The sequence below is a fragment of the Neltuma alba genome, unplaced genomic scaffold (genome assembly GCF_004799145.2).
Source record: "Neltuma alba isolate B1F8T4 unplaced genomic scaffold, ASM479914v2 tig00010152_pilon, whole genome shotgun sequence".
NCBI classification, from domain to species: Eukaryota; Viridiplantae; Streptophyta; class Magnoliopsida; order Fabales; family Fabaceae; genus Neltuma; species Neltuma alba.
The window spans coordinates 164,141-175,732 of record NW_021635098.1 but is presented as its reverse complement, the minus strand read 5'-3'; the positions used below and the strand labels follow the sequence as shown (position 1 = coordinate 175,732).

General features: G+C 29.5%; 1 protein-coding gene across 1 annotated transcript; it reads right to left on the bottom strand.

The window, feature by feature from the left end:
- Positions 1-4,267: 4,267 nt before the first annotated feature.
- Positions 4,268-5,032, bottom strand: LOC114754578 (uncharacterized). The gene has a single exon (XM_028943361.1). The coding sequence runs from the start codon at positions 5,030-5,032 to the stop codon at positions 4,268-4,270; it is 765 nt and encodes a 254-aa protein (XP_028799194.1).
- Positions 5,033-11,592: the final 6,560 nt, after the last annotated feature.

Genomic DNA, 11,592 nt, shown 5'->3' with positions numbered 1-11,592 from the left:
CGTTGAATATCTCTTACTGCCATCACAAGACTAGGACACATATTATTTTACTTCAAATAGTGAACAAATTCTGCAACATCATTCCTACAATTAAGGACAAACTTCTGATTCCTTAAAAATCTCAAGTATCCCAAAACCTCCTTAAATTCTTGTGTCCTTAAAATTCTTGTTGGATCACTACTCATCAGAACAATCATGGCAAAAGCATACATTGATCTTGGGTTTCCTTCTTGAGCAGCCATACGTACCATCTCCAACCCCTTCTTGTAAAGCTCCAAGTCACTGAAGTATAATTCTATGCCGTGTCTGTCTAGAGATTCTAAATTACCACAGGATCTACAATGACATAAGAATGATGCTTCATGTGGGATTTCTTAGAATCGAAAGAAAAGGACTTTATCCAAAGAAGCATGCCTGTATACACATTTGTCACTTGTGATGTTCATTATCTATTTGGAAGTCAATTTACTGGCAAAGATCACGAGTGATTGGAATGCAACTTTTGAAGTAATGTCCACAAATACATCTATTGGCAAACAAGTCATGCTCTTATAACTTTCTTTACAAGCAATGGTTTTAATCTTTTTGAGTGGTCGTGGATCAGCCATGGTAGTTGAAATTGCAATCCAGCTGCACCATATAAGTAATGTATAAATGATCATGATAACACTTAATATTTGAATCTAAATATGGTAACTTGATAGCTTCTTAAGGAAAAAGTTTTGGAGAGTGAGAAACAAGAACACGCATCAGAACCAAACTAAAACATTAAATTTACAGAAAGAATATTTTGTAAAGAAAGTAGCTGATGACAAAGATGCTTTAATGATTTTTATAATCGTCAATTCTTTAGGACTAGTTTTGTGCAACAATGGGAACGTGTCAGCATATAAGTTTGAATCAGCAGATCTCGATGAGTCTTGCCTTATGATATTAGAACTTGTTTATGCTGTTCATGGTGCGACTCTTATAATATTCAGCTTCCTACACAGCTAGCCGCGTTGTAATATTACATTTTGTACATATGAATTGTTTGATTATCCACAAAAAAAAAAACATTATATACGAAATATCTCAAAATAGCATCCAAAAATGTGTGGCTTGCCTGTGCCTTATTAGAAGCCTCTTAATTGAAGGATGCAACACTGTTAGAAACTTGGATCACTCTATAAGATGTATGGATCTCTCTCTCTCTCTCTCTATATATATATATATATAAATATATATAGCTATAGGAGGGGATAAATCATATATCTACATATCTATTTACCTATATAGATCTCAAGACAATAGATATGATATGATATATTGAGAAGGAAAAAATTAACCTGAAAAGAGATATAAATAATTATAAAAATGAAAAATCGAAAGTGCTCCTCCAGTCCTAAATATAAGACCCCTTTGTAGTGTTTACACTACAAAAGGAGCTTTATATTTAGAACCGGAGGAGTATAATATACTAAAAGTAGCCAATTATTTCTTAATGGGATGGGGGAATTCACTATTATTTCAGTGAATTGATATTCATTTATCTAGATTTATTTTTTTAAATCTGGTAATTATTTTAATAAAGTTATCAGTTGATTATAAATAGTAGGATTTGTTGGCCAAAAAAAAATATGTAGCATTTTTCAAAAGAAAAGAAAACAACTTAGACTGAGGAATTGGTTGATGTGAGACAAACTTATATTGGTCCTAATATTTGTACTTCTGATAAATTATCCTCATTGTATATTTAGATTTAAAAATTTACTTATTTTTTATTTAAAATTTTATGACGTTACAAAATATAAATATATTTCGTACTGAGCAACCAATAATAGTAGCTATAAGATTTAATAGCATTTAAATTTTTTTTGGGGTCAATAATAGCATTTAAATTGTCTCCTAAGAAGTTATACTATTTTAACTCGATTTAGATTAGTCAAATTAAAACGAGGTATGATTATCTAAAACTAGATGGCATAAAAGAGAAAACAAATCAGAGTGAGTCAATATGATTAATTTTATAAAGTTCGCATTCATTACGAATCAACGAAACATCTTTGTTCAATAAACATTTTCCTTTTTTATTTTTAATTTTATTTTTGTAAATTATTATTTATTTAATTTTTTTGTCATGTCAAAACGTTTATTTAAGAAATTTTATTTTTGTAAAATTTGTACCAAAATTTTTAACTATTAGATTGACACATTTTAACAGTTCAAATTTCAATTTTTAAAAAACTTATTTATAGTAATAAAAAAAACTTATTTATATAAAAAGTTTAAAAAATATTTAGAGCATTTGTAAATTGGTGAAATTAAATTTTATTAGTTCGTATTATATTATTTATTTCAATAATTTCACATTTTAATAATAATTTTAAAAAGATTTAAATCTCAGCTGTTGAAATATTAATCTAAAAATTTGGGGGAAAAAGAAAAAGGAAAGAGGAGTGGCTACTAGCTGCTCTCCCCGGACAGTGAAGATGGTGAATAGGCTCAGTTAGAGCACCTCTTATTAGTTGTAGGATAGTTCTGATGGACATACAAAACTTGCTTTCTGAATTTTGCGCAGTTTTTTTGAGTGTTTATACTTAATGTAAGATTCTTAATATAAAATTTTGTGTAAAGCAAAGATTTGTACACCTTTTGATATTCTTATTTTTGGGTCATATTCCCATATTGATTGTAGGATTTGTTGTCATATTGGTTGTAATATTAAGTGTTTTTTTACACACACACATATTTGTTGTTATATATATGTTGTACTAATTCTGATATATAACAGCAGGCATGGGATTAATATTTGATTTTGTTTTCAAAAATATCAATTACGACATCATGTTAAAAAAAGAACTGATACCTTAATTGATCGGCGACAGTTCCTTTTTAACTGATGTTGTAGTTTTTATTTTCGGTTACTGTTATTTTTGCTACACCTCGTATGGAGTAGTGAAAATGTATTTTTAATTGACACCAAATATACTATTTTGCAGTAGTAGTGAAATGCCTTGAATTTTTTTTCCCCCAGGTATGTCTAGTATTCTAAAATATTTTGTGATGTATTAAGAACTATTATTTATTCATATTTGAACCCAAGGTTAATAGGATTTACATTGGGACTGATCCACCTAGTCCACCAACGGTGGATTAGTAATGGTCCAATGGTAAGAGTATAATATCAAAGGTTATCATCTCCTGAATTTTTCATTGTATGACGCAGCCCATATTATATTGTTGTGCTAAGTCAATCTAATTTCAATCTTATGCGTCTTTGAGCGTCATATTATTTATATTCCCTCCTATCTTTATTATAAGAAGGACTTTAATATATTTCATAATATAACATGTTTTATCTGAAATATGGTACAATAAAATTACCTGGTAATTTCTTGAGAGCAAAAGAAAAGAATGTGACAATGTGACATGATTGACTTGGAATATAGCAACATAAATAGTGTACTCGTGAGAATTATTGAAAAATTACAGATTTTTTATTTTAATATTATAATAAATGATAAAGATGCAATCAGTTATTTATAAGTAATTATACATAAACGCGCTATAGTATTTTAAATAATAAATAATAAGAATACAATGAATCATATATATACATATATATTACACTTCCAGATTCCCCAATTATGAAATCCCTTCTCTCCCACTTTACACCTCAGAACGCACCGTTCTTATAGAGAGAGAGGCGCTTTCACATCTTCTCAAGCCGAAATGGTTGGGGAGAGGAAAAGTTCCCTTTTTTTAGGGTGCTTCGGGGAATAGATTCAGTGAAGACGGGGATGGGGCCTGTAGCTCAAAGGATTAGAGCACGTGGCTACGAACCATATATATATATATTACACTTCCAGATTATTCTGAGAGAATGCGGAGACTAGAGACAATTTACTATTTATCATTTATATCTATAATTTGATTTTTAATCCTTCTCAATAATTAGCGTTTTACGATTCTTTCCGTAAATATTATTCCCTTCAAGTCCTTCCCTCTAACTTTCCTTAAATAAAAGTCGTCGACTAACTTAGTTTGATCACTCAAATTTGAAATCATTCAAACCTGATAAGTGCTTTAACTTTAATAAATTAAATTTACTTGTCATATATACCGCGCTAGCTGATTGCAGATCAGCAAAAATAGTCAACTAACTAAAAACTATCATTATACATAAAAAGGCAACTAGTAAAAACAATAAATATAGTGTATTACAACAAATGATAAAATTGAAACCAATAAAAAGTTCTACAAAAGACCAACACACGTATAAAAGCTATATCATAGTGCAAAATTCTTCTACTTCATGATCCCATCTGCAATTTTCACACATGTTTGGATCATTCTCATCGTCATCTTCAGTCATGAAGCACCAGCTTCCAACTTTGAGTTTCCATGTATTTGTGCATGGAACATTATTGCATAGACGCTCTCTTACTGCTATCACAAGATCAGAACGCATATTATTCCACCTCAAACAACGAACAAATTTTGCAACATCATTCCTACATCGAAGTACACATTTCTGGTTCCTTAAAAATCTGAGGTATCCCAAAGCCTCCTCAAATTCTCCTAAAGATCCTATTCTTATTGTGTCTCTGCTCATTAGAACAATCATGGCAAAGGCATACATTGCTCTTTTGTGTCCTTTTTGAGCAACCATACGTACCATATATAATCCCATTTCATAAAGCTCCAAGTTAGTGAAGTATAGTTCCATGCCTTCTCTATAGAGAGATTCCAAGTTACCGCTTGATCTACAACGACTTAAAAATGAAGCTTCTTGTGGGATTTCTTGGAATCGGAAGAAGGGGATTGCATCCAAAAAAGCATGCTTGTACACATCGTCATCATTTGTTATATTGAGCAATTCTTTAGAAGTCATTTTAAGGTGACAAAGGTCAGTGAGTGATTGAGATGCAACTTTTAAACTAATGTCCAACAATATCTCCGTTGGCAAGCCAAGACTCATGCTCTTATTAGAAGTTTCCTCATCGCAAGTAGTGGTTTTAATTCTTTTAAGTGGTCGTGAATCAGCCATGGTCATTGGATTGCAATCTAGCTGTAGCATAAAAAATTATATGTCAAAAATGTTAAAAGAAAAATGGAAAATGTAAAAACTAAATAATATATGAATGATTATAATAAAACATAATATTTGAATTGGAATAACATGATGATCGCTCAAGAGGTGAGACACAAGAAAACACATAAACTTGATTTCTTATCAGTAACTGTTTTATTACCCAATTATGAGTACTTGTACATATATTTAAGACGTGCAATAAAAACAAAACATCAAACGTTTTGGAATAATTTAGTTCTCAGCATATAATATAAGTTTTGAATCAGCAAATAGTATGGTTTAGTGTATAATACTAGTAATTGACACGGTGAATCAAACAGCAGGGTCGATCGTAAGGTTAGTTCTTTTACAGCGGCAAATAGATTAATATATCTATTGGATGGTATTAGGATTCTAACTAATATATGCTTTTTCAGAACTTGTATATATGAATTGCTCAGTTATCAAAAAGGAAAAAGGTAAACGTGATATACCAAAAATCTTAAAATAGCATCCAAAACTATATGCCTTGCCTTGCCTTGGAAGCCTCCTTTGCAACTCTGGTTGTGTTCTCTGAGAAACTTGGAGAGCCTATAAGAAGAGCTTGGGGTCTATTTATATGTATTTGTCAAAGAAAGGAATGAGACAATAGATAAGATATGATATATTAGGAAGGGATAAATCTAAATAAGATGATAAAAAAATTAAATCTAAATAGATATGCATCTTTGTCCTATTAACTAATAACGGAGTAGATAGCATTAATTACATTAATAAATAACAAAGTAAATATAATTTATTTCAAAAATAAATAATTATAAAATGAAAAATAGGAAATGTGGTACATTGAAAGTACAGGATAGTTTCTTGAGAGCAAAAGAATAGAAAAGAAGAAAAACGTGTTGACAAAAACAAAACGTTATTGTTAACTCGGAAGATTTTTTTTGGGGGGGGGGGGATTGATTATTTTAGTGACTTGATAGTCATGGTCTGACATATATATTTTAAAAAAGTGATCAATTGATGAAAATTGATAATTAATTAGGGAAATTTATTAATTGATGGAGTTCATGCATATTAGACGTCATTCATTCAGAGATTTTTTTAAAAAAATCTGTTAATTATTTGATTGTGTCCGTAAATTTGTTCAGTGTTGTTCTGAGTTTTTGGCACTTGTCATTAAAAAAATTATTTGATAACAGTCGCATTTGTTTGTTTTTGAAGAAAATTAATAATAATTTTATCTGATATTTAAAATATTTTGACTGATAAGGGTATAAATGAGATAATACTCCAAAAAGATTATATCTTGTAGATGAGACGAATTATCCTCATATATTTCTACTTTTGAAAAATTAAACTCATTCAATATTTAAAATTAAATTTAAATTATTTATTATTTCCATTTACATTAGGTGATAAAATATATTTTGTATTGAGCAATCAACACTATTAAAATTTAATATTATTTAAAGTGAACTCTTTTATAAGAAGTTAAAGTGATACCATATATTCTAACTCAAAACAAGATAAGGTTAATATGATTAATTTTCATAAAGTGTGCCCTCAGTACAAATAAAAGAAACGGTTTTTTTTTCATAAACTAAAATCTTAAAAACATAAAAACTAAAATTTGTGATTCAGTACTTTGCTCCCTCTTCTTTTAATATATACAAAGTCAATTTATTAAACTAATAAAAAGATACCATATTGGAAGCCTAAAGTCTAAAAATATTAACAACTTTGTGCTTCGATAACACACTTGTAATAGCTCTTTGAATATTATAATACAACCCTTAAAAATTAACATTTTCATTTTGCAATTAATGGTTAATATGTTTTAATTATAAATTAACAAATTTCTATCAGGATGGAGCTATCACGATTAAGGGAGAAAAAAATAATATCAAAACTAACTCGTTGTTTCCTCCTTGATCAATTTTCCAACTTTGGAATGGTAAACGCCAAGTTTTCTTCATTCACAACTCTTAAGTGACACGAAAACAATAGAAAATATTTATCTTTCTACGTTTCTAATAAAAGGGACATTAAAATTATTTCATAAAATTTTAAAATATATCTTTGGGTCTTGTGACATGATTATATCTTTGACAAATGATAATTTTGTCAAAATGCTACAGACAATAAAATAAATTACTAAAATATTATACTACGAAAACTATTTTCCAAAACACCATATATTCAAACTTGTTCACTAGAAGAATGAGTTTGAATTTTTAAGAAAGTTGTTTAGCAAAAAACGAGTTTCATGGCTGACAAATTTTTTTAACAAAATTGAAAGTCGTTCAGTGCTCAAGAGGGTTTAACAGCACACTGCTGCTGCCACTTCCACTTCCCGGTGCATCTTCTTTTCCGTTTTTATTTCAGCAGAAATTACCCATTCGATCAGCTCACGTCCTCTTCTTTCTTTCTTAGACTTTGGACAGAGTTGCAATAATGACCCCCCTCCTTCCCGTCTACTTATTCCATTTTCCCTTCCATTCATTCCATATTTCCAACAAAATTGAAAGAACATGACTAGATTTCATATTCTACAAGATATAATGAATATGAGTGAATTGTACTTTTTATCCTAATAATTAAATTTAAGGAAAAATATATAAAATAAATTTAATGAATATAAATTATTTATAAATTTAATATGATATATTTAAGATGAAAATTTGGATTATTTAAATATCTTTTTAAGAAATTTTTAAAATATTTTTTAACATTGAGAAGATTAAAAATGAAATGAGACAAACTTCTCACGATGAACAGAAAAAGATGAGCGAAAAAATTTCATTTAAATTTTTATCTATGTTTAACGTCTATATGCATGAAAAATATTAAGAATAATTTAAATATATTACTTAAAGAAAAGACGATGAAACTTTTATTAAAATCCCTCATCATTGCTATTCTCACTGACCAAGCACATTCAATCTGTCAATCATATTGATTTACACAAAAAATGTAATTAACATAATATAATTTGTTTTTCTCTTTTGAAAGAGGGAGCAAAATGAAAAGAAGAAGAAGGGAAAAAAAAGGAGGGAGCAAAATATCTATTCCAAGCAGGGTCTGATTTGGCAGCGTTATAGCTAGTTTCAACGGTTCACAACCTCTTCTCTTTTTTCCCGTCCTCTTTCCTCCTCTTCTTTTTTTGAATGTTAGATTAATATATTTCAACTGTTTAGATTTTAATTTTTATAAACTATTTATAAAAATTTTTAAAAATATTTAGTGCTCTTGCAAACCATTAAAATTAAATTTTAATATAGTTTGTAATTTATTATTTATTTATTTTTATAATTTAATATTTTAATAATAGTTTTAAAAAGATTAAAATCTGAACTGTTAAAATATTAATCTGATAGTTAAAAAAAGGAAAATAATGGAAGAAGATGGGAAGGGGAGAGGAGAGTTTCTGAATTGCTTGTTCCAGATGGGACTCAAACTTTGGCAGTCTTTGAAATGTTAATAATTTATTGGGCTTATTGGTTGAAGATTAATATTTTAATCATTTCGATGTCTATGGTTTGTTATTGTAAATTTAAATTTAAAACATTTTTAACTACGAAATAGAACATGTTAGTTTTAAATGTCATAAGTGAATCTAACTTTCAATTTTATATCTCCTATAGTATAACATTATTTATATTCCATGTGATCCTTAATATATATAAGAGCCTCTCCCCTCGACAATATTGTTAAAGTACTCATGAGCAAACTCATACATAAATCTGATTGTAAACTCCAATCATAAACTCACAAGAGTTTACTTTTTTATTCATAAGTTTCCATTAAAAGTATATAATTAAATAATTAAAATATGGAAAAATAAGAATTTTATTTAAATATATTTCAATTTTAAATAATTGAAATTGAGTCCATCAATGCTCACAGTTTACTTATTTTTTATTTCCAGTTATATTAGGCGATAAAATATACTACCTCCAATCTCTAATATAAAAACTACATAACTATTTTAAAAATATTTAAAAAAATTAGTTAAACTAGTTTTTTGTAACAAATATGTGTTGACTTTATTAAATTACACTTATTTAATCATGTATATTAGAAATACATTTGGGTGAAAATATCTTACAATCAATAGGGATATTCTTGATAACACATTATAAATTTGGGAGATAAAATAGATTAGAGTCTTATATTTAATACTGCCAACTTATTCTCATATTTAGGATCGAAGGTAGTGTTTTCACTATTTTGTACTGAGCTATCAACAGCATTAAAATTTAATATTCCTCATGTCTTAAACATAAGACCCATTTTGTAGTATAATTTACATTATAAAATGGGTTTTATATTTGGATCGGAGGAGTATTATTTAAAGCAAACTCTTTTAGGACGGTTCAATATGATTAATTTTCATAAAGTGTGCGCTCAGTACGAATAAAAGAAACATTTTTTTTTTCTAAAACAAAACAACCGTGCCGTTTATCACCCCAAAAAAAACATACCGAAAAAATTCAACCTACGTAAGTGTATGTTTCTATGTGTTTTTTATTTTTTTCCCATTATTTAGATTTAAGAATCCTATAACCATCAAATTATAAATATAACATTCTTGGAACAAAATGCAGCACACCCCATAACAAATGTGACAAAATCAGAACCAACAAAAATGTTAAATGCGGAGACTAGAGACAATTTAATATTTAATTCTTTCCATAAATATTATTCCCTTCAAGTCTCTCTCTCCAATTTTCCTTAAATTAATTAAATAAGAGTCGTTGACTAAATTAGATTGGGCACTCAGATTTGAAATCAATCGAACCTGACAAGTGGTTTAACTTAAAAAAATTAAATTTACTTGTGATATATACCGCGCTAGCTGATTCCAGATTAGGGGGAAAAAACAACATACTTTAAAAACTGTAATTATATGCATAAAAAAAGGGCAACTAATGTTTACAATAAATAGAATGTACTATAACATATGACAAGATTGGAACCAACAAAAGTTAAATCATGTCTCTGAAAAAAAAAAACAACACACCCATAAGAGTTATATCATAGTGCAAAATTCTTCTACTTCATGATCCCATCTGCAATTTTCACACATGTTTGGATCATTCTCATCATCATCTTCAGTCATGAAGCACCACCTTCCAACTTTGAGTCTCCAAGTATTTGTGCATGGAACATTATTACATAGACGCTCTCTTGCTTGCATCGCAAGATCAGGACGCATATTATTCCACCTCAAACAACGAACAAATTGCGCAACATCATTTCTACACTGAAGCACACACTTCTGATTCCTTAAAAATCTCAGGTATCGCAAAGCCTCCTCAAATTCTTGGATCCCTAAAAATCCTATTCTTATTGTATCACTGCTCATTAGAACAACCATGGCAAAGGCGTACATTGATCTTTATGGAGAGATTCTAAGTTACCGCTTGATTTGCCACGGTTTAAGAATGAAGCTTCTTGTGGGATTTCTTGGAATCGGAAGAAAGGGACTGTATCCAAAGAAGCATGCTTGTACACATTTTCGTCATTTGTTATATTGAGAATTTCTTTGGAAGTCATTTTAAGGTGACCAAGGTCAGTGAGTGATTAAGATGCAACTTTTAAAGTAATGTCCAACAATATCTCAGTTGGCCAGCCACGAGTCATGCTGTTATTAGAAGTTTCCTCGTCACAAGTAGTGGTTTTAGTTCTTTTAAGTGGCACTGTCAAAAAAAAAAAAAAAAGCTTTTAACGGAGATTATTAAGGGTTTTTCACGGCGGTTTTGGAGGTGAGGTGGATACAGTCGACGCTAAAAGGTGAAGAAAATACATTTTTCATAGTGGTTATGTGAAAAACTGCCGTGGAAAGTCAACTTTCCAAGGCGGTTAGGTAAAAAAACCACTGTGGAAAGTTCACCATGGAAAGTGAACTTTCCACGACGGTTTTTAACGTAACTGCCGTTATAGGCTCTTTTTCCATGGCGGCTTAGTTAATAACCACCATGGAAAATATTTTTAACGGCGGTTATTAAAATAACCGCCATTAAAAACTCAATTTTTTTTATAATACTATGTGGCTTTCTTTTTACCTCCCTGCAGTTTACAGTTCCAAATCAATGTAGGCAGCACAGAATATATAGAACAAGACCATATGAACACCAACTAGCTAGTTAACATATACAACAAGCATTGAAATTTCTTTTAACATAGGCGCAAAAGCAAAATAGAGAGGCAAAGTAGAGTCTGCATCTTCAAAGAAAAGTAACAACTGAATTCTGTCTGTACAATAGAAATAAGGAACATGTATAGGAACTAAGGGAAAACAATCTAAAAAGGAATTTTTTGAGGAATGACCTAACTATTTCAAATATGCTCAACATTCTATGGTAACGTTGTTGACAAAGTATCCCTCATCAAGTTGATGTCATCCATGGGATATGGCGCAGCATTTTGAAATACTTGTAAATAAATCAAAAATGTGAAATGAATTGAAGAATGACATGCAATGTAACTTATTTTTACCTCGTCTAATTTCTCAGTCACCCCTATCTCAA